Source organism: Syngnathoides biaculeatus, chromosome 9 (genome assembly GCF_019802595.1).
Source record: "Syngnathoides biaculeatus isolate LvHL_M chromosome 9, ASM1980259v1, whole genome shotgun sequence".
In the NCBI taxonomy this organism is placed as follows: Eukaryota; Metazoa; Chordata; class Actinopteri; order Syngnathiformes; family Syngnathidae; genus Syngnathoides; species Syngnathoides biaculeatus.
This window is the reverse complement of record NC_084648.1, coordinates 4,691,661-4,714,542: the sequence shown is the minus strand read 5'-3', so window position 1 is coordinate 4,714,542 and position 22,882 is coordinate 4,691,661. Positions and strand designations below refer to the sequence as shown.

General features: G+C 40.2%; 2 protein-coding genes and 1 long non-coding RNA gene across 4 annotated transcripts in view; 1 reads left to right on the top strand and 2 right to left on the bottom strand.

Moving 5' to 3' along the window:
- Nucleotides 1-3,094, bottom strand: part of chrna6 (cholinergic receptor, nicotinic, alpha 6) — a 28,477-nt gene extending 25,383 nt beyond the window's left edge. For both annotated transcript variants that reach the window (XM_061829340.1, XM_061829341.1), the window contains exon 1: nucleotides 2,820-3,094. The gene's annotated coding sequence lies outside the window, so the exon portion shown is untranslated. The remainder of the gene's footprint in view (nucleotides 1-2,819) is intronic.
- A 6,207-nt stretch (nucleotides 3,095-9,301) lies between these two features.
- LOC133505842 (uncharacterized) lies at nucleotides 9,302-15,422 on the top strand. The gene is made up of 3 exons (XR_009796352.1): nucleotides 9,302-9,382; nucleotides 10,938-11,052; nucleotides 15,307-15,422. It is a non-coding gene; the product is annotated as an uncharacterized LOC133505842 (long non-coding RNA).
- Nucleotides 13,299-20,415, bottom strand: chrnb5a (cholinergic receptor, nicotinic, beta 5a). Its single transcript, XM_061829343.1, has 7 exons — nucleotides 20,364-20,415; nucleotides 17,456-17,601; nucleotides 16,920-16,964; nucleotides 16,721-16,830; nucleotides 16,018-16,544; nucleotides 15,035-15,522; nucleotides 13,299-13,448 (listed from the first exon to the last, which is right to left on the bottom strand). The coding sequence occupies exons 1-7, from the start codon at nucleotides 20,413-20,415 to the stop codon at nucleotides 13,299-13,301; spliced, it is 1,518 nt and encodes a 505-aa protein (XP_061685327.1).
- Between the last annotated feature and the right edge of the window lie 2,467 nt (nucleotides 20,416-22,882).

The window sequence follows — 22,882 nt, the reverse complement described above, 5'->3', positions numbered from 1 at the left end:
CACCTAACTGCACTGTGGGGTTTGTTTGACATGAATGGTGCAAGTGGACTAAATGAAATACAACATACTCAAATAACACGAACAATACTCCAAATTCAATCACTTCTACGACAGGACTCAGAACAGATTTTCGAGATATTCTAAATAAGTATTCCAATGAAGTAAATAATGTGGCCGGCCTGGCATTTATCCCCTCAGGATGTGATGGAAGGATCATAATGTTTGGGTTCTTTTCAGTTGTGTCAGTTAAGGGTCATTTTTTTAAATCAGTGCTGTATAAAGTGATGTGACCTGGATATTATCATGGAACTCAGTCTGTGCTAAATTGATATTATTTATACAGTAAAATGTCCACCAGCCACTCAACTGGGCGACATATTGGGAAAAGGGTTGTACTTAACTTTTCAAGGAGCTTTTTAAACTTTATCTTCAAATGAAATTAGCCTACACAAACAACATAAAGCATTTTAGATTCTCAACTCTATACTAAAATGTCACAATTTAGCAAGCTTGGCAATAGTAATAAAAGATGAACATTATTGCTTGGATTTGAGTTTCCTGGCCATGTCATATTTGCGGGCCAAAAATCTCATAGTACAGTCTATATAATGACTGGTAGTAAAATGATAACTTCTACAACCAAGTAAAAGAACTGCTGAATGACTAATAGTGACAACATAACACAATCTCAATTTAAGAGCAATAAAAATGAAAATTCAAATAGTCACCCTAAAAAAAGATGCATTTCTGTAGTTTTTGTTTTTACACACACAAGTGTGGCAGGGGGGAAACACACAACCACAATGTTTTTAAATAATAAAAGGCCTAATCTGGCTCTACCCATGTGTACATTTTATTCTGCATGGAGTAAGGTGTGGAGTGCACACCTGCGCCGACAGGAGACCTACATACAGTGGCATAATTTACAATCAGATGCAGGTACCATACTTAAAACATGCAGAGTACACAGAAATGTAAGATGATTTTTATAAAATAATCTCCTGAGGGACATTAAAGGTCATGGGGTTTGGTGCGTGTATCCCAATTTTTTTTCTTTTTCATGCTGATGTCTCCTCCAAAAACACAATATGCCACAAATATATTATGTGGAAATGCTCTATAAGTCTTCTAGTTCATCAGTTTACACAAGCACCTTATACATTTTAGTATTCAGATACACACACATACACGTGGCTGTTTCTAAAATCACTGTTTCATAGGCGTCAAAGTGAGTCAGGGATCACTAGTCAGTGAATTAGAGTTAACGGGCATAAATGACGAATAAAGGTGGAATCAAGCCTCACAGAACTGACTGATATTGTGCATGCAATGAGATGGAATGAGTGCCTGACACTTTAATTGTCCTGAGCCACAGGCAAAATAATTACTTAAAGAAGCTAAAAACCTGTTAGTACATCGTAAGTGCTGTCTTCGAGCAGAACCACTCGTTGAAGACAAGAGCTGGATAGTTTCATTATTGATGCAGCAGCAAAAGAATAGCCCATTAAAATGAGAGTAACAGTCAACACAGTTGTGACACTCTCGCACGCCTTGGTTACAAATCAAACAAAATCAACTCAAAATGCAAAATGAGACATTCTGCCACTCTGCGCTTTGCATGGATGGATTTTATAATGCGGTCTTGAATCTTAGCTCTGATTTTATTTCACATGAAAGACAAACTGGATGTTTTTGTTTTTTTGTGAGTCTTGAATCTGTTTGACAGTTCAGGTAGTTCTCATCAGGTTTTGTCACATATGCACATGCACACAAGGGTGACGCACCAGGGATCACACGCTCGGAGTTGTTTATCTAACATGACAACCTGACTCAAACCATCATGCTTTGCATGCGATTTTAAAACGCAGCTACAAGTAAAGTGACAGTTTAAAACTGCATCGTCCTAGAACTCCTTTCACTGAAGATGTTGGGATGTTGGGGTTCTTGAAAAATATTCCAAATATGCAGCTGTGTAGTCAAAGCAAATGGACCTGACACAAGCAAGGAGCAGCTACGAACGAAGAGAAACTATAGAACTCTCAATTGTGTCAAATTAGAGGTTACAGTAAAAGACACTGACTAACAAGGACTGTGGGGAAACGGATGCATTAATTGACCCCTCTGTACAGGGCATTTAACCATGCCTCCTGAAGTGACGTCACGCCACGTGCGCTGACGTAAGACAAACAGTAAAAATGGCAAATACAATACAATACATTTTGAACTGAGACAGACTCCATGCTTCTGATTTCATTCAAATCAACGATATATTATAGATTCTAAATTCAATACATTCTTAACTGAGAGAGACGCCATTCTTCTGATTTCATTCAATCATTCACACGTAGCAATATTGTGCTAGCGGAGAACGTCTCATTCATTTATACGAGACATGTATTAAAAATCAAATTTAGGGCATATCTTCATGCAAACACAGTCTGGTTAAGCTTCGGTCGCGAGCCAGCAAGAAAGCGTCACGTTTGTGCAGTCCGATCATCGCTAAATATCACTCAACAAAGAATAAGTGTGTCAATCGTTCACACGTAGCGGTGTTATGCTCGCAGAGAACGTCTCATTCATTTATACGAGACGTGTATTAAAAATCAAATTTAGGGCATATCTTCGTGCAAACACAGTCTGGTTAAGCTTCGGCTGCGAGCCAGCAAGAAATCAATACATTTGTGCAGTCCGACCATCGCTAAATATCACTCAACAAAGAATAAGTGTGTCAATCATTGACACGCAGCAGTGTTATGCTAGCGAAGAACTTCGAATTCATTTATACGAGACATGTATTTAAAATCAAATATAGGGCATACCTTTGTGCAAACATATGTGTTCCGGTTGATATTAGATGGATTTAGTTGATGATGCGGTATTCCACAAAGTTTGATCCATCGAAGGCATTTTTCGTACTGGGTCTTCGGTTTTGGAAAGGGTACGAATCGAACTCCACCAACTAGCCTTTCAGGATACCTGTCGTCACTATTACAAAGTCCGTGACTAAACCTCTTAACCATATTTTTTGTTAAATAACCAAAATACGTGATAAAACGCTAACTAAACCTATACTGGACCATGCAATGTTGTCTGAGAAAATGGCGGGAGCAAAAACGGGATTTGGTTTATGCAGATCTCTGGCCTCTGATTGGTCAGTGGCGCGGATTGCGCAATATCCACGGAGGGGTCAATTAAAAGAGAAATACTGAAGATGAAAGTCAGGAGGGCAGGAGTGTTCAACACAATTGGCCCACAATTGTAGCATCAAGTCTTAAATCACCTTAGATTGAACAAATTAGATTTCATCATGTATGACTCCAAACAATCTTAGTTGAAATGGTCGTCTGTCCCCATGTTTCAGGTCTGTGTTGAAAAGGTGATCAGTCCAGGGGGTACTCTCCCTCTTGATTTGACTAGATCCCCCCCCCCCCCCCCCCCCGCGCCCTAAAAGTGCATGAAAAAGCTTCAGCTTGGGTCCTGGCGAGCACAAACCGGTCAGGACATATTACTCCAATTCTAAAGTCTCTACATTGGCTCTCAGTCATCTTGAGAATAGATGTTATAGTTCTGCTACTGGCCGATGAATCATTAAATGGTTTAGCTCCTGAATACAGTACATGAGAGAAATGCTAATGGAATATAAACCCAATAGGGCTCTGACATCGACAGACTGAGGCCAAATAGTGGAGCACAGAGTTCAAAGCAAACATGGATCTCTCTCTTACGCCATTTTGTTGTAGTGTCCAAACTCTTAGCGATCAAACACAGTGGCCTATACAGTGCACTAAAAAGATTCCCACAAAGCATTGCAAAAAGTAGGAAGACCAAAGAAAAGGTTGATGGATGTTGTGAGGGAGGACATGAAGACTGTGGGTGTTAGAGAGAAAGATGCACGAGCTAGGCTTGGATGGAAAAAGATGACATGCTGTGGCAACCCCTAATCGGGAGAAGCCGAAAGGAAAAGAAGAAGAAGAAGTGAACAACTGATGGTCACTTACCGAGTCGTGATATTCCATAATGCATCGCGTTTTCAAAGAATGAATGGTTGGACTTGATGCGTTGACAATGGAGGGAGGGAATCTTTTAATATAAATGGAAGTAAGCTTTCAACAAAGCTTCGATTGTTGGCATCATCATGGCAATGTACAGTTAAATCATCTTGTTTTAATAATTTTTGTTTGTTCGATTTAACCGACCGCAGCAATCTACATTGTTAGATTGCGACAGCTGTGACTTCATAAACAAAGCACGGCGTAGTGTCCAAAAGCTGTTATGAATGAGGGCACTAATGTCTGCTATATGCAGTGCTGCAACCTTACACGGAGAGAAGGTCGTAGGGCGTGATGGACCAATTCTGGACACTGCCATGGTGAAGCACCGTTTACCTGTTATGGTATACACAAATGAAATAAAATAAGTTTCCAACAGAAGTGACATCAGCCCCAATTGTGAATGTTTTTAAATCCAGGTTTAAAAAAAAAGCTTTTTAGTCTCTTTGCTTTGGTGTGTGTGAGTGCCAATGCTTGCCAAGCACCGGGAAGCAAACCAAAAGTAGTAGTAGTGGTATGGATACCATAGTAATTACCATCCATCCATTATCTTTTGCCGCTCATCCTCACGAGGGTCACGGGGAGTGCCTGAGCCTATCCCAGCTGTCAACAGGCAGGAGGTGGGGTACACCCTGAACTGGTTGCCAGCCAATCGCAGGGCACATGGAGACAAACAGCCACACTCACAATCACACCAAGGGACGATTTAGAGTGTCCAATTAATGTTGCATGTTTTTGGAATGTGGGACGAAACCGGAGTGCCCGGAGCTAACCCGCGCAGGCACGGGAGATCATGCAAACTCCACACAGGTGGGTCCGGGATTGAACCCGGGACCTCAGAACTGTGAGACCAACGCTTTACCAGCTGCCCCAGCGTGCCGCTCAGATTAAGTTTAGGTAAAATTTTTTTTGGCTTCCTCCTGCATTCACAAACATGCATGCTAGGTTATTTGAAAATTCTAATTTCCCATAGATGTGATTGTGAGGGTAAATTGTTATCTATCTGTGGTTGGTTCGGTAATTGGCTGGCAACCAGTCCAGTGTGTACCCCACCTCTTGCACAAATCAAAAGATAAATTCCAGTCCACCCATGGCACTAATGAAGACAAGTGCTATCAAAAAAAAAAAATGGATGGTTGAGTGGATTTTCTCTGCTTGCATCATATTTCATTCTTGCTGTTTGGCAAAATTTGCAATCATTTGTATTCCAATTCACAAAAACAAGTCAAAGAACAACAAACATCCTGGTGTCTTGACAGCACTGATGGTCCAGAGGCTTCCAGAAAAAAAAAATGGAAGAATCACCAGGTCCACAGTAAAGAACTGCAACTGGAAAAGAAGGATGAGGTGGCTTGCAGAGTCAAAAGGACATCAGACTTTAACATCATGATTTTATGTGTTAGGCATGCATGGGTGCAGTTTAAGTCCACCTTTGGTTACAATCGACATACTCAACGTCGGTACAAGACACAAAGGTACAAACAAGCACGTTCCCAAACTGTAAAAGTCCAATGCCAAATATACCTAGTACCAACTCAATGACAAAGCATTGTAGCCATTAAGGTATCACACAGATGCACTTTTTTTAGAGTGATGAGCTGAGCTGAAGAAATCAGGTGGGACTAACCGGATCAGAGAGCACTGTGACGGGGATATAATTTACTTTTCTTCCTAATATGATCATGGACGATAGTAATGTCAATAACTGAACACAGTACTGCCACATGAATAATGTCTCGTTATTGGGTAACAGCAGCTGGTTGAAGCTGTCAAATTGAATCTCACACACAAGCAAACGCAGGCTTGGTATCAGGCTCAATTCTGAAACAATATGGGCGTGCAGCGTGGAAAAAAGAACACACCATTGAATTTAACCATGGAGCATTTGTATCTCCTGCTCTAGTATAGTTTTAAGTAAGTTTACTGAAGTGTGGTAGGAGAAGGAGAGAAAAGAAAGGAACAGGGGCTAGAGAGCTGCAGCTTGGTGAGTGTCCAGGTTTAACTGAATTTTATATGATGGGGTTGTCGTGCTTTTTCTCCCCCAGGCATGCAGACTTTAGAGTAAGTCTTCCGGACAACTGGAGAGGTGTCTGACGCACTCTGCTTATTTAGGAGTGCAACCTCTGGAAATTCAAGCAAGGAGACCAGACCAGGCACTGTGTCGCAAAGCAGACACACAACGAAAGCCATGAGCACCGTTAATCAGCTGCGTTAAGTCCAGCCTTATCTTTTCTTTTGATAAGATGAAAGCAAAATGAGAAAGATTAAACTACAATACTGAACACATCTCCATCTCTGTATCTCCAAAGAAACTAAATACACACACAGAGGTGGGGCCAGGATTTGAACCCCAGTCCTCAGAACTGTGAAGCAGACAGTCTAATCAGTTACCCACCATGCGAACGTATACATTTCGCTCTCTTATAGTTATATACATTCCTTCTTTTGGCACAGCTTCCCCACTGTACTGTACAAAATAAAACTTCGACTAGCTGGTGCTGGGATTGGCTGGCAACCCCACCTCCAACCTGATGACAGCTGGGATAGGCTCCGGCAATCCCGTGACTCTTGTGAGGATAAGCGGCTCAGATAATGGATGGATGGAACTAGGTGATGGGGAAATGATGCTCAATGCGCTCTGTCAATCCCTCCCCCTCCCCTCTCCCTTCTCCAGTCATGGGCAGCAGACCCCAGCCCTCAGCACAGTTTTGCTATTGTTTCTGGTCTTTTTACTCTTGAGGTCAGTGCTGATGAATTCTCAATTTTCGCATGCTAGATGGATGTCTTGCTAACATGCACATATGAGGTACTATCTGATGTGTTTGGGTTAGGTAAGGCTCTGCATCATATAGGCCTATGGACTAGGACATTACAGGTATATCTTATTCCTGTACGTCATAACAAAAACATTGCATTGATAAATTAATTGTGAGCTAATTAATTCAAATGTGCTAATTTGCATTGATTTTCAATTGCCAAGCTATTTGCATTGCCATTTCATCTTTTAGAGTGAAAGAAAACATGGATCCACAAATACTGAAGGTCTCATAATTTGGCTATCTAGACCTCCATGAAGTCACTCTTTAACATGGATTCAGTATAAAAGTGTCAATTTCATTTAAAAAAAAAAAACAAAAAAAACCCCCTTGGTTTTGTCATACTAGTACACAGAAAAAAGGCCCATCTGGGGCCCCTGTAAACGATCCACCCTCACTACTTCGAAAGTACACTTTTATGTTGACAGCACTGGCTTTTTGGTAATAATGTAGATAAGCTCAAAAAATTCAAATGACCTGATTTCAGGCCTCTCGGCAGAAAACCGTCTTAAGTTCAGGAAAACACAAATTGACACTTCCTCCTTCCCTCTCAAGTTCCTTCGATGCCATCGCACCGCCACCAAAAAGATAAATAATGGAAATATAAGTTGCTTTAAGTTTTTGCATTTTTTTAATTGTTTAAATGTAGGGTGCACATGTTTTTTTTACATAAATGGGAATTTAATATTTGGAAGTTGAGATCGGACTAAACTCATTTACATTAGTTCCTATGGAAAAAAATGTTTCAGAGGTTGAACAAATCGGACATTGAACTCTTTACAAGAACAGATTGTGTTTAAACTCGTGAGGTTCCACTGTATGTTTTTGTCAAAATAGAAAATCTGGGAGCAACAAGTTAGGGATATGAAGAATTTTCCGTGATTTTCTGTGCATCTACAGTTTTGTTTTGTTTTCAGGAAAATGAACAAAATGAGCAGGAGAGAAACTTGAAATGTTCTAAACCTAAGAGTTAAAACTACACCGTACATTGGCCAAATTGCTGTTTTGAGGATATTGGTTAGTTTGGTTATGGAGAAAATGGCCAACCCCCCCATGCAGAGGCTTCCTCACATCCAAATGCATCATCAGTCTTTCCTCACAACTTAACTTCTTTTATCAGTCCACAGTACCTGAACCAAAGCATTCTTGATGTTTTGGATTGTAGCTGGTTCCCCGGACTCGGTTGGCAGGCTTGGCTATCTGGTATTGCAATTATTTTCTGTGTTGATAGCCCCCAGTGACCCTCTCACAGTGTTCTCTCGTACATGTGGCCGACGTTTTCCTGAACCTTTTGCTCATGCTGACTGTTTCGATGACAGCACTGAACAGGACTCAAATTCTTCAGTCTGGCTTTTTTTGGGAGTGTGAACTGATCTGCTTATGAAGGATTTTCTTAATCCTACATTACGGCAAGTAACTGCGGATGATTTTTTTTCCCCAGGTTGTTCCTCAAATACATTATCCATGTCATATTGTTTCTTCATATTTTTTTCTTTCATTTGATTGATTGTCAAAACGTGACAAAATGTAGCCTTTCTTCCTTTATTCTATCACATCACTTCTGTTTTTTTTTTTTACTTTAATAGATCATTGTTCTTGCGTGATTTTTTCAAATGTACTTAGCATCTTTATTGTTTTTTTTTCCCCCCTCTCTCATCCTGCCTGTCTCAGTGGCTTACCAGACTCTTTTTTTTTCTCAACTTGGCAATCTCCCATTTTAGTTGAACCGTGTGTTTGCTGAGTTTGGGATGTTGTGTTAATCAAATAAAAACAGACTACAATTATTGGCGTATCATATTCAACCTATATTTAATTGAATGCATGACAAACACAAGATATTTTAATGTTCCAACTGATAAACCTTTTCAGCAAATAATCATTAACTTTTAATGAATTAATTAATTAAATTTTATGGCTGCAATACGTTCCAAAAATGCTTGGACAGGGTCAAGTTTACCACTGTGTTACATCATCTTTTGTTTTAACAGGATTCAATCAACATTTGGGAACTGAGGACACTAATTGTTGAAGCATTGTAGGTGGAATTCGTTCCCATTCTTGCTGGGTGTACAGCTTCAGCTGTTCAACAGTCCGGTGTCTCCATTGACATATTTTATGATTCATAATGGGCAACACCTTTTCAATAGGATACAGGTCTCTACTGCAGGGAGGCCAGTCTAGTACCCACACTTTTTTACTACAAAGCCACACTGTTGTAACACATGCAGACCGTGGTTTGGCATTGTCTTTCTGAAATAAGCAGGGGCATCCATGAAAAAGATATCGCTGTGATAGGAGAATATGTTTCTCCAAAACATGCATGTACCTTTCAGAGTTAATGGTAGCTTCACAGATGTGTTGGCTACCCATGCCATTAGCACTAACACCGCCCCATACCATCATAGATGCTAGCTCTTCAACTTTGCGTTAGGCAGGCAGGATATAAACTCCACTGGTCCTCCTCAATCTGAGCTTTGACTTCCCTGCACTCTTGAACCCATGAATATACACTAGCAGGTAGGCTGAGAAATGTGATACTCTGTGGTTGGGACCTGTGCATTCTTTTTTTTTGTTTTTGTTCAATTTTCCTGTCAACTTGTAGACAACACAGCCTTCCTTTTCTGTATTGTTTATTGCTTTATTATGTCACAATCAGTTCCATTTCTAGTTCTGCTGTCATTGTTTTTCCTCTCTACCAGGTTAATATTTTTGTACTAGCACCACAAAAAAGAAACTAAACATACGTATTTGTTGAATCTTTGTATGATCTCCTCGTTTAAGTCTTGAGATTTGTTTAATGTCACACAGGATCTTTGTGTAACTTCTAGAGTGTATGAGCCTTTCCCCAAAGAATTAGAAAATGTGCAGTAAAATCAGCGAAATTCAATTCATCTTCTTGTCAGTAAATATCAACACCGATATATCGGTAATTTTTTTTTTTTTTTTACTTGTTACACAAAGATCAACAAATGATTTCGATGACATCCAAACACATACGTATATCAAATGTATTCAACAGTGATTAACAACTGGTTAACAGGTTTGGCTGAATACTAACTTCCCTGAACATATCCAACACTGTTCCAAGCCATTGTTAAGTATTTTTATTCGCTGTTGGGAGAAATAGCATACTTGAAAAATATACATTTGCATATTTTCCCCTATATCCAGATGCTCAAAAGGAAATGATCTTCTTTATCTTGTGCACATCCACAAACTTACATTTTGAGGGAAATGATTGTGTTTTGTTTCCATCATACTACTTGTTGGTAGAAAATGCCAAAGTGAAAGCACTGTTAAAAGTTAAATATAAACCGAAGCTAGTCGTGGCCAGGACTTTTGCACTGTATATTTTTGAACATGTAGCTCCATTTGTATAACATCCAACATTACAATGTACGTCTCTTTTCACATTTGTATACCAAGGTCATAAGCGATATGACACAAAATCATACATAGATTTTTCACAACAGATGTGCCACAGAGAAAACACACAGATAATTAAATAGATATCATTCAATAAAATTCATTTTATAGTAATCATAAAGTGCTTTCGGGAATGAACCTGGGAAAGTTACGAGAGTACTTTTACACCTTAACTTGACTTTGTGAAACTGAACCATCTGTGTTGAAACAACTATTATTAGATAACGTTTAAAAGAAGAAGAGTTCATAGTCATGAAGTTTGTTACGCTGGTAAAACTTCAGTGAAGTCTGGTCAAATTAAAAAAAAATGTCATGCAATAACAGTTGGATCCTCATAGTTTCAACCTCAAAGCCTTCAAGATAGAGACTATGTCACCATTTTTTAACTTGAAAATATTTCATATATGTGACAGTTAATTGTATGTATGTAATGCAAGTATGTACATACATACTGTACACTGAATAATCTCAAAGATACATTATCTGTAATCTGTACGGTTACTGTATGTGTGTATGTATGTATGTATGTATGCATGCATGTATATATGTATGTAAATACCAGTACCTAGATAGAGAGAAAACACCACTAGAAGCAACTGCTTGGAGGTATAATACACACAAGACCTTAACATTTGCTTTCCACCAGCAAAACTGGATCAGGAACAGACGGATGCTGGCATTGTATGCCAGTTCTGCTTCATGAAAGAACTGGATTATCACGTCCTAGAAATCCCCATATCTACGGAAAGAAAGACAACAAGGTGAGTCAGAATCTCTAAGTATTTATTGGTCTATATTTAAGCACAAATACAATTAAATTTAACGCTAGTGCTCTCTCCCTGAGGAATTGTCATTAAATATGATTACAGCATTATTATTGTTCATTTTATGTCACCACTTTACTCTGTTTACAAATTTAAACAACATAAGCAGGGGTTTGTTTTATCAAAATATAGGTTTAAAATTATATCTGATAATGACTGTACTTAACGCTAATAAATGCTTTCAGCAGCTCTTCCTCACTGTTAATCAACAGTCATTTGTCAGGGATACTTTATTAACATTCTGTAGCCTCATGACCCAGATGTCAGAAACTTCTAACATCACGATAAGAGGTCTTGAAATTGTCAATTCTACTAGAAGTCAAAAAGGAGCAGCCATCATGAACTAGGTGGATGTGTGGAGTAACCTTCTAGATAAAAGACGTTTCTGCTCTACTGCGCACGCTATTAAGTAGGTTGAATCAATATTTTACATTGTAAATGGATAATCTGAGAAAATGTTGGGATGAACCAAAAGAAAAATTTGGATCTGCCTTGTTCCTGTTTTTACATAGCATTTCAACAGGGCTTAGCAACATTTTTTTAGCATATAATCAAGGCATTTTTTTTTATTATGTGACCTCACTATACACAAAACAGTCCAGAAAATATTGCACTAATGTGAAATTATTTTTATTGCTAATATTCTTCTATGCTGCTTTATCAATAGTAACCTTCACACAAAAAAAGATTGTTTTATCATTTAAAATTCCTAAAGCCACAAATTATATTCCACAAACATCTGGTAAAATGCCTTTCTTATTTTATGATCCAAAATAGAGTTAGTGTTAGGTTATCTACATCTACCTCACAGGCCTAAGGTCCCGGATTCAAATCTGGCCTCGCCTTTGTTTTGTGTTGTTGGGACATATGAATGAAGCAAAGAATCACGTAGGGGGAAAGGGATTTTGAATATATATATATATGTATATATAAATAACTGGCATTTTAACTGCAGTGTGAAGAATATTTATTTCTACTGTGCCTTTTCTCACTCTACTGTTCTGAAAATTGCCCCTTTGTGAAACATCTAAATATTTACATGTTCATGAATGACTAACTTGGCAAATGCCACCAGTTAAGTATCGAGCCTTAAGACCCATTCGACATTTATGGCCACCATGGACTTTTAAATTTAATAAAAACAAGAAAAAAACATCTTAACCTCTTCCCAACTGTGATAATTTGTTATATATTTTAGAATTCAAAATCTTTTTGTGTGTTACATTGAATACGTAAATGTGTGTTAAGAAAGTTGAAAGCATCTATCCATCCATCCATCCATCCATTTTCTGAGTCACTTATCCTCACATGGGTCGCGGGAGTGCCGGAGCCAATCCCAACTGTCATCGGGCAGGAGGCGGTGTACACCCTGAACTGGTTGCCAACCAATCGCAGAAGTTGTTAGCATTACACAAACTAAAATGGCAATTTAGAGAGTCCAGCCCTCCACCATAGCAAACAAGATGAAGTTTATTTTTACACTCATCTTAAAATCCACTGTTATTCTTTTCCTTTCAATTCAGTATGAGATCACACTTGTTTTACTGTTTGTATTGTTTTGACCTATTTACTTTTCTGTCTTATGTTTGACTTTTATGGCGTACAGCACTTTGTTTCAGATGTAGTTCTTTGAACTGCTCAGTAAATAAAGTGGAGCTGAGTAAACGTCTTCATTTTTACGGTGATAATGAGCTACTCCAACATCAGGACTGTATAGTAGGCAGCGGTCATGCAAACTGCCCCACTTGGTCTTAATCTAGGAAGACTGTATGGCATTCAGTGAAAGTCAACGAATGGATCTGCATCATGATCTCAATCGACACCAGAGTATATGGATTCTTCTTTGGGGGATGCCCCACCCCACAAGAAAGTGTCTCGCTAACGGCCTACCTAACTGCAACTGATGTATAGCTTTTGTACAACTCGCACTTGCAAGGTAAAAATACATTTTTCCTCAATGAAATTGCTTTTCCTCATCTGTGTTAACAGGATTAAGGGAATTATGTTGAATTAGGGTCCCTAGTGGTTTTGTGCTATTTGTGCTTTTTCTAGTCAAACTGTTTTGTTTTGGCTCTTCGCATCCATTTAATGATGTGTGAGTGTATTTTTCATATCTGCGCACGAAATATCTGAAAATATAACTGGAAAAGTTTGCAGTCTTTGCAGTACGGCGTTTTCATGACTTACTCAGCATCATCGACAGGGGGGGTGTTGTAGCTTTGGAAGAGAGGCTGCATGAAGAGCCCCAATGTTCCTACCACACACACCAGGATGAAGATCCACAAAAACAGACGGTCTATCACCATGGCTACGTACTTCCAGTCTTCTATGATCTGAAACATCATACACACACAATAACGCAATGTTTGGGGTGTTCAAGCTGAAATATCTAGCAAGGCTTGTGTTTTATTAAAGGCTGCTGGGATTTAGAATTCTCCAGCACACCAAATGCTTATGATCCACTAAGCTAATGTGCAATTAAGATTCTGTAATATTTATTAAGCATGGGAGCTCTGTGAAACTTGTAGAATCTAAACTTGCACATTTGGTCTTCGTCTACAGTCAGTGTGTATCTATGCCTGCATGAACAAGACTTCGGATGGTTTCCGTAGCAATTGGTTTGATGATTGATCACAAAATGACAGCAAAAATTCCTTCTGCCTGAGACGTCCCTGATGTTGAAGTCAATTAGGAAAGCAAGTACAGTTCGTTTAGTATTTACTAAGCATCAGTGGTGGGAAGTAGTACAAACGTTTGGTTATTCTGGTGATTTTTCAAGCATCGTATCTGTACTTCAGTTCATTTTTTTCAAGCTATTTTTAATTTTATAATCTACATATGAAAACGGATATGTGTGCTGTCTACTACTCATTAAATGCAAATAAGAAAAGAAAAAAATGTGGTAGATTTTAATGGGCAAGTTGGTGAAAGAAACAGGAGTGACGAAGATGTAATGGGAAGTTGTTGGTAAACTTTGCCAAAAGAATGGAAATTGCTCTAGCAAAGACATCCTTCTAGAAGAGGCAGGAATATAGGGTGACATAAAAAAAACAGAGGGATAAGCACTCAGATAGACGTAATGTAATCTGAAGGAGATCACTTACTATAAGGGAACAATGGGGGACAATGTGACCAGACAACACAGGAAGGTGGTGTGTAAGATGACTCGAGAGACCCAGTCAGAGGAGAGGCCCATGTGGTGGAACCACAGAAAGAAATAGTATTGTACAGCTTTCAGAGAAATCTGTGGTCCCTTCTCAAGGTTTCTTCTGTGGTGTCCAAACGGGGTTTCGATTTTTTTTTTTTTTTTTTTGCTGGATTCCGGGGGTTTAGATCAGAACATGTTGTCAATCTTTATCGACTGTGGACCTGTGGAACCCTTTAAGATTCCCTAGGTAAATAAAAGCGCCCACGTACTTTGGAATGGGTGAAGGAAAGTGGCAGGTGTGTAGATGTGATAGAAGAGTCTTAGTAAGTGCATTGGTAGAACAATGAGGATGGAGCTACCACGGAAAAGACGAAGCCCAAAAAGAAGGTTGATTGTTGCAGTGAGGGAAGACATGAGGGCAGTTGCTGTCAGAGAGGAGGATGCAGAAGAGAGACTGCAATGGAAAAGGAGGATGTGCTGTCACAATGCCTTAAGGGACAAGCCAAAAGGAAAAGACCAGCAATACATCGTCAACATAACCAAATGTGTTGTCTTGTGCTGGCCTGAAACCACAAGCTTTTGGCATTAAAATAAGAACTCAAAAGTCCCTATCTAATCTGAAAAAAAACACACTTTACCAGTAAGGTGTATTTTATTTCTTATTCTGTACCTTTCTAGGATTACTTAAATTCCTGAGTCAAATGAGTACTACTTAAATGTTTTTTTTTTGTTTGTTTTTTGTTTTAAAATCAAAACGCATTATGAGCTCACCCCTTCATCATCATCCTCTGTCTTCATGTGCTCAGCGATGTATTTCACTCCTTCCACCGCCTCCTCCAGATCGGCATCCCATTGAGAGCGCAAAGGCCTCTGAATGTCGGAACATCCGCCACCCGCATCTGGGATATCTCCCACCCTCCAACAATACTTGTGGGCCCAGTCTGCATTCACATAGAATGAGTCGGAATCCGTTTGAATCCCACCGAGTTTTATATTTGACCGGTGTCGATCAGTTGACGTCTGAGCAGGACTTTTTCTTGCAGCGTTCCGGTCACCATACTTCCGCCTGAGCTTTTCACGGACATTAGTCGCCCCTGGACGTCTCATGAGAAGAAAAGTGGGAAGTTGAACCAAAAAGAGACGATTCACCCATTCAGGCATATGGTGAGTGGATGGGGAGCGGTGATGGACGTTCAGAACGCACACGGAGGTCACAATGGAGAAAGTGACGAGCACCATGGTGAACATCAGGTATTTACCTAAAGTGGAAGACAATATGTGACGAAGAAATTGTATTTACAAAGAATTCCAAAAACAGTTTGAAGTATCTCATTTCTTTCTTGAGTCACATTAGTGTCGTTATTGAAAACAGAAAATGGAAACTCTATATTAGGGCTAACAGATTCAACATCAAAGTGAGAAAATCGGATCTGGTGAATTTCCTCTAGACACTAGACACACATTACGGCATAAAGTCTCTGTTGTTTTTATAGCCTCCATGTTGCAAAAAATGCCTGAAGATCGAATCATCCATCCATTATCTGAGCCACTTATTCTTATAAGGGTCGCAGGAATGCTGGAGCCTAACCCAGCTATGTACAGGCAGGAAACGGGGCACACACTGATTTTGGTATTCAGTGATTTATCCAGATTTGGTAGTAGTGTTGGTTCATAAATACGGTGTAAATCCTAATTGTGATATCATCACATCTTTAATTGTGCTTACATGAAGAAAAAAAAAAGATATAACTCACCAATGAGAGGAACAGCTAGGGAGGTGGGCGGTACAATCTTTGAAATAAGTAGCAGGAACACAGTGAGTGCCAACAAAACTGAGATGCACAACGTCATCTTCTCACCACAGTCTGATGGCAGGTAGAACACCAGAATAGCCAGAGAGGTGATCAACACACAGGGGATGATCATATTGATGGTGTAAAACAACGGCTTCCTCTTGATAACAAAATCATAGGTGATATCGAGGTAAGTGATATCATTTGGGTCCTCATTTTTGCGTCCCGGAAGTGAAACAATATCCCACTCTCCACTGGGTGTGAAGTCGTCACGGCTGGCAAAGTCACTGGTGAGAATCAGGTCAACTTCTGTGTGATCATATGTCCACGACCTGAACTTGAGTGTGCAGTTCTGCTGGTCGAAGGGGAAGTTCTGAACCTCAATGGCGCATGCTGATTTGTAGATGGCTGGAGGGAGCCAAAAGATGTCCCCCGTATTGGAGACCACGGTATTGCAATAGAAAGACACTTCATACACACCATCGGCACTGTCACCACATGTTGGGAATACAGAGTAAGGGTGAGTATCACAGAGGTGGCACAAAGAATATACAGTAGTCTTCTAAGGTGAGCAAAAATACAGCTGATCCGTCAGGCCACCATTCTGCCCTGCTTGAAACTTGGAAAACGGCATAACAGTACTGGACAACCTTCTTGCACTCACTTGTTGTACAGCACAATGTCAGGAAGCCAGAGGAGTTTGGACGGTATTCGTAGTTTCTTGATACCTTCGTACTTCTCCGGGTCCCACCTCAACCTATAGTCATTCCACTCCTGTGGAAAAAATTGTTACTCAAGCAAATATCATCACAACCTCTTCAAATAATGAAACTCTGCCCGAGTGCACGTTGAGCATTATTTACCTGAGACAGCCACAAGTTGGTTGTCATTATCTGCTCTCGTTCATTCTGCAAAATAACAGCAATCGTTCTCAGTGATGAGCAGTCATTGAAATTGACTGCCACAAAGGAAGATGACTCATAAAAGTTGGGTCAGTAAAATCGAATCAGTTTAAAATGACTTTGAATGAGCATAATGTCAATATTAGCAATTTTTGAAGAGTTGTATGGGAGTGATGCCTCATTTTAAAATGTAAACGTGGCTTTAATATATAACAGATCAAATAAACTATTTTCATCAACAGACTTCCATATGCAATTCTGTTTGTTTGTTTGTTCTGCCTCACGTATCAGCGCCAGACCTTTTTTTCTGATGCCGATGAATTGGCCAGGGCAGTGCCCACGCCCGTCTTGGCCGTGGTCCAGCCCGGTTCATGACAGAAGAGCATATAATGAAGTTCATAAACTCTCTCCCAAGTTACCTAGTTCACTTAGCTGCAGTGCAATTTTATGAAGAGCTGCTGAGCAAGTGCAATGAAGATGATGGTGAATATACTCACGACACTGATGAGCTGAGACAGCGACACCCGAATAGAGATGGTGACCTGTTGGCTCTTATTGACGGCCGGCCTGATCAGTTTGTTGTAGCGTTCTGGACCTAGCAAGAAATTGACAAGCCGCTCCTCAGCACTCTCTGCTCTGCTGCCTGAAGAGTTGCAACACAGCATACATTTCATACATACATTCATTCGTTTCTCATACCAGTTAGCATTTTCAGGCTCATGGGTGACTTTGTGTTGTGTAAAAGTGCACTTTATCATATGGATGGATATCATTACTGTATACTATAGCCACCCAACGCTACCAAGAGTAAATTGAAGTGTTCTAAAAAAAATCACATTGTAAAAATGTTTTTAAAAATAGAATTCATGTGTGGACATTAATGTACAATAACCTTCAGAAGTGATATGTAAAAGCTGAGCGTGCATCGCCGGGGCTGAGGACCCCACCCAATAGAGCACCTCAGTGGATGGGACACAAACCCACACTGAGGGACCGAGGGTGTGAGGGATCCACCCCCCCCCCCCCCTCACCAAGGTGCCCCAAAACTGACCACCCAGAGGAGGTTAAAGGGGCCCAAAGCAATCCCCTGTCCAACCACATTCCAACCTGCCCCCAAGATTCCATGCACCCCACCCTTGCAAACCCCCTCCCACCGGGAGGAGAGCAACACTAACAACACAAAGGGCCCGCCAATATATAATGTATATGTGCAAGCCATGATGTGATTAGCAAAATAATAATAATAATAATAATAATAATAATTACAGAGAATGGTTCAAGTGTGTGCTCATTGGGTGATTAAGAGGCATGACTCCTGCAGGCCAGGCCCACCAGTTTCTGATCAGGGGGGCAGTTCTTACCAATCATGCCCTTCCAGGTTTCACTGTCATTGTCCATATGAACACTGAAGTCCATCAGAAGAACGAGGGGCTCCCCGCAGAAGCTCAGGTGCCTTTACTGCCAGAGCTAAGGTCCCAGTATTTGGCCCGCCACCCAATTCTCTGGGTGTGGGGCTTCACACAGGTGAGGGGAACGCAGGGGGGCACCTTGCCTATTCGGGTCCAAAGGGTGCAGGCCCAGCCACCAGGCACTTGCCATCATGCGAGACCTCCAGGTCTGACTCCTGATGGAGAGCCTCGGCGACCCGTCTCCAGGCGAGGGAAAATGCTTTCCAAAGTTTGTAATCATCATAGGGGATCTTTGAGTCGTGCATTTTGTGCCCCATCACCCAAGACCTGTTTGCCGTGGGTGACACTGGCAGGAGCATAAATCCCCAGACAACCTAGCTTGGAGGATCTCATAGGACACACAAATCCCTCTATCATGATAAGGTCATAGCCTATGTTAATATATCATTATAAATACAGTTACATCCCAGTATGAATTTAATTGGATTCAGTGGTAGAAAAACAAGTGTGGCTCTTCATTCATATGACAAAATGTATCTTTTGAAATCGTCTGCCTTAAAATGATATCTTTTACTTGTGTATTCGTCCACTGCGCCACCACACATCTAAAACAACATGGTAAAAAATACAAGCATGACTCCGTCATTTAAATAATTGAGACCACGACTTAAGGGTATCACTGCCTTGAGTACAATGTGTTACTCTTTGTTCTGTCATACAACATCTTTGTCAGACTAATTGTTGTTGTGCAGCAGATGTGAACTTGCAGTGAGGTGAAATGCGGTTTCAACCAAAAGAAGTATAAGATGAGAAACTTTGGAAAACAAAACATTGGTCTTTTCTTCAGACCAGATTTTTGCTCCCTTGATTATAGGTTGAAAGGGCCATTGGTAAATTATTGAAGGCACCCATCTGCCTCAAGGTAGGGATATTTTCAGTAAATGGACATCACATATAACCAGGTCAATGTAGTTGTCCACTAGAAAAAAAAGAAAAAAATGAGGAAAACCGCACAGCCATTTTTGTACACAGCCACTGGACTCGTCATGATGTTCACCAGCAACATTCAACAAGATTTAATCAAAGATACAATAGACAATATTGCAGCGCTGGGAGTTATTTCTAATGTTTGTCCATGCTTATATTGCCTAATAAGGTAACCAAAAGATAGCTAATTAAAATACCTCACGGTATGATGCAGTCCAATCGTAATACAATTCTAATGCCAACGGCAATAAGAAACTCACTGTACTGTCAAACACATACTCAAAATCTGTGACAGTGATTTTTTTGCATATACAATTTTGTATGGATATATCAATTCATATATGGAGTAATGTGGTGTAAAATACACTATCAGTAATAGTCACAAACTTGAGTGGAATGGAAAAGAAACATTCCTTGGAGGGGATGTTCATCATGCGAACAGATGTAATTTGGGGATTTACTTATAATGGGTGCTTGCTTATAAGTTTTTCTTCTCACTCCTTTTCTGAGCTGCATTTTGATTTTTATGCTACCTATGAATTTTTGGATTGCTTTTTATGTGTTGCAATTATTATTAAAGCTATTTGCTATTAAAGCAAATATTTTTCAATTTTTTCTTGTCCTTTTTCTGTTTTAAAATGGCACATTGGAATAAACCTCAAAATAAAAAAAATAATTTAATCCAATATAGTTTTGAAGGTGTTGAAAGTAAATATGTTCCCCATAATATTTAGTACACAATGGAGGACTTTAATCCAGTGAAAATTACATGATTATCTATCAACTATATGTTTTTTCCAGGATGTTTGCAAAAATATTTCTTTGTGAGAATAATTCTTGCCAGAAAATAACACAAAGGAGCAAGTGATCCGAATTATGCTGCACTTAAGCAGATGTGCGCGTGAGCACCATGTACAGCTAAATTGCTGGGGGGGGGGGGGGTTAACCAAAACGAAGAAAAACAAATATGATGATGTCTATGGAAAGTAGAAAATGTAAACCAGCTTACTTGTTAGACAGAGAGTGAAGACCAGTAGAATAGCGTGGATTCTCATCCTCATCCTCGGTAAATCTTGACCCAAAAAATGAGACAATTGGTTAAAATCTAAAAAGAAAATAGTAAATGGTGTTTTACTGTTTACGCACAACTTTCGCAGCGGTGGGTTTAAAACTCCTCCAGTTGTTTGCTGCAGTCATGCGCCTTGCAATCAAGTCAACTTTGCTTTTAAATCAAGAAACGCGGACTTGCGTCAATTCTTCTAGTTGACAGCACGGTCCCTTAAACGGTTGCCACTGCGCGTACTTCTTCTTTCGGGATAAAAAAAAAGAGAAAATAGAAAGAAAAACTCTCCGCTGTCACTTTCAAATGGCAGATCTTGTTCTCTTCGGATGAATCTCAAAAAAAGTCTAATTGCTGAGTAATTTGAACGCGTCTCCAGTAGGCGCGCTCGAACCTCCTCACTGGAGACACTTCCACTAAGAGGTCCACAGAGATGCCGCGAATGGAGCACCGTGGACCGGGAAAAGAAGATGTGCGTGTGTACTGTTCGCGTCATAACGTGGACTCATCATGTTCCGCTTCTGCTCTGATGGCCTCTCTCGTGATTGTGCATTAAAAGCCCAGAAATGTCCAACTGAGTCACTTTAAATAAAGAATACCGGTAGCGCATGTGTACTTTCTCAGTGACTCTGCTGGACAAAAAGTGCGGACGTTTTTAATTGGGTAATGGTCCAGGTCAACAAATATAGTGATGCAGAGAAAAAAAATAAAGGGAGTAGATGTCTTTTTTTTTCCCCCAGGAAATAATTGATTGAAACTTAACAAAAACGCTGAAATTGTAACAAGATGTGCATTATTTGTAAGTGTATTCAAGACAAACAATTTAAATTTTAAATTTGTGGTGTCAAACTCGTTTTTGTGGGCTTTCCCTCAGTGCATGACTGAAAATCCATCCATACATTTTCTGAGCTGCTTATCCTCACGAGGGTCATGAGAGTGCTGGAGCCTATCGCAACTGTCAACAGGCAGGAGGCGGGGTATACCCTGAACTGGTTGCCAGCCAATTGACCCCTCCGTAGAAATTGCGTCACTGACCAATCAGAGGCCAGAGATCTGCATAAACCACACCCCCTTTTTGGACCCGCAGTTTTCTCAGACAACGCTGGATGGTCCAGTATAGCTTCTGTTGGTGTTTTATCGCGTATTTGGGTTCTTTAACAATAGACATGGTGAAGAAGTGTAGTCACGGACTTTATAATAGTGACGACAGGTATCCTGAAAGGCTAGTTGGTGGAGTTCAACCCTTTCCAAAATAGAAGACCGAGTACGAAAAATGTCTTTGATGGATAAAACTTTGTGGAAGACCGCATGATCAACTGAATCCATCAACCGGAACAGATATGTTTGTACGAAGGTAAGTCCTATATTTGATTTTCAATACATGTCTCATTTAAATGAAATAGCAGTTCTTCACTTGCATAATATAGCTACGTGTGAATGATTGACACACTTGATCTGTGTTGAGCGATATTTTGCGATGATCTGACTGCACAAACATGTCCCTTTGTTCGTGGCTAATGAGCTAAGCTAAACCGAACTAGCAGTCCTAAAAGCCTTCGACGTGCACCGAGACACCAAGACTGAAGGAAGGATGTTTGAGGACACTAAAATAGTGATTGTCGTACTCGGTCGGGACTTACGTAGGTTCGACACTAATTCAAGAATAATTATTGAGGGGAGCGCGTGACGTTACACAAAGAAAACGAGAGAAACAACTCGTAAATCCAACCTCGCCTTCTTTTCCTTCATACGGCGGTTCACAAACGGCTATACAGATACATATACAGATTCTGCACACAAGTGTGATATGTAACACGAAAATGGGAAACTGTCAATGACGAATTCGTCTTTGGGTTATAATATATTATATTATGTGGCTTCTCGGTCTTCCTCTGACTCTGGAAAGATCTCGCACTAATATCAATGGTTTCTCCGTCGATATGCATGTAAATACCATTGAAATACCCCTCGCTGAAATACTTGAAGCCCTGCTGTCTGCTTTTCAACGATATTTCACTGTTAGCTAAGAATGCAAGTGAGAAATCAGCCAGTAAATCGGACAGTTTCGCTCTATTCTTAACTTGCTGCGCCGATATTTTTGCTAATTGTTTGTCTGAAGTCAGCGCACGTGGCGTGACGTCACTTCAGGAGGCGTGGTTAAGTGCCCTGTACGGAGGAGTCAATTGCAGGGCACATGGAGACAAACAGCCGCAATCACAATCATGCCTAGGGACAATTTAGAGTGTCCAGTGAATGTTGTATGTTTTTTGGGATGTGGGAGGAAACCGGAGTGCCCGGAGAAAACCCACGCAGGCATGGGGAGAACAAGCAAACTCCACACAGACAAAGCTGGGATTTGAACCCAGGTCCACAGAACTGTGAGGCCAATGCTCTCCAGCTGCAACACCGTGCCGCCAATGCCTGAAAATCTTGTAGGGTAAATGTCACCTCATAAGATATAAAATAGT

What these genes read in the sequence shown, in the direction of transcription:
- chrnb5a (XM_061829343.1), bottom strand. Translation starts at nt 20,415, where the DNA reads ATGAGGATGAGAATCCACGCTATTCTACTGGTCTTCACTCTCTGTCTA. An exon ending in CCTAGCTGTTCCTCTCATTG is followed by an intron (nt 15,523 to 16,017) that starts GTGAGTTATATC and finishes CTTCCACTTTAG; the next exon opens with GTAAATACCTGATGTTCACC. An exon ending in CAGAGGATGATGATGAAGGG is followed by an intron (nt 13,449 to 15,034) that starts GTGAGCTCATAA and finishes ATGATGTTTCAG; the next exon opens with ATCATAGAAGACTGGAAGTA.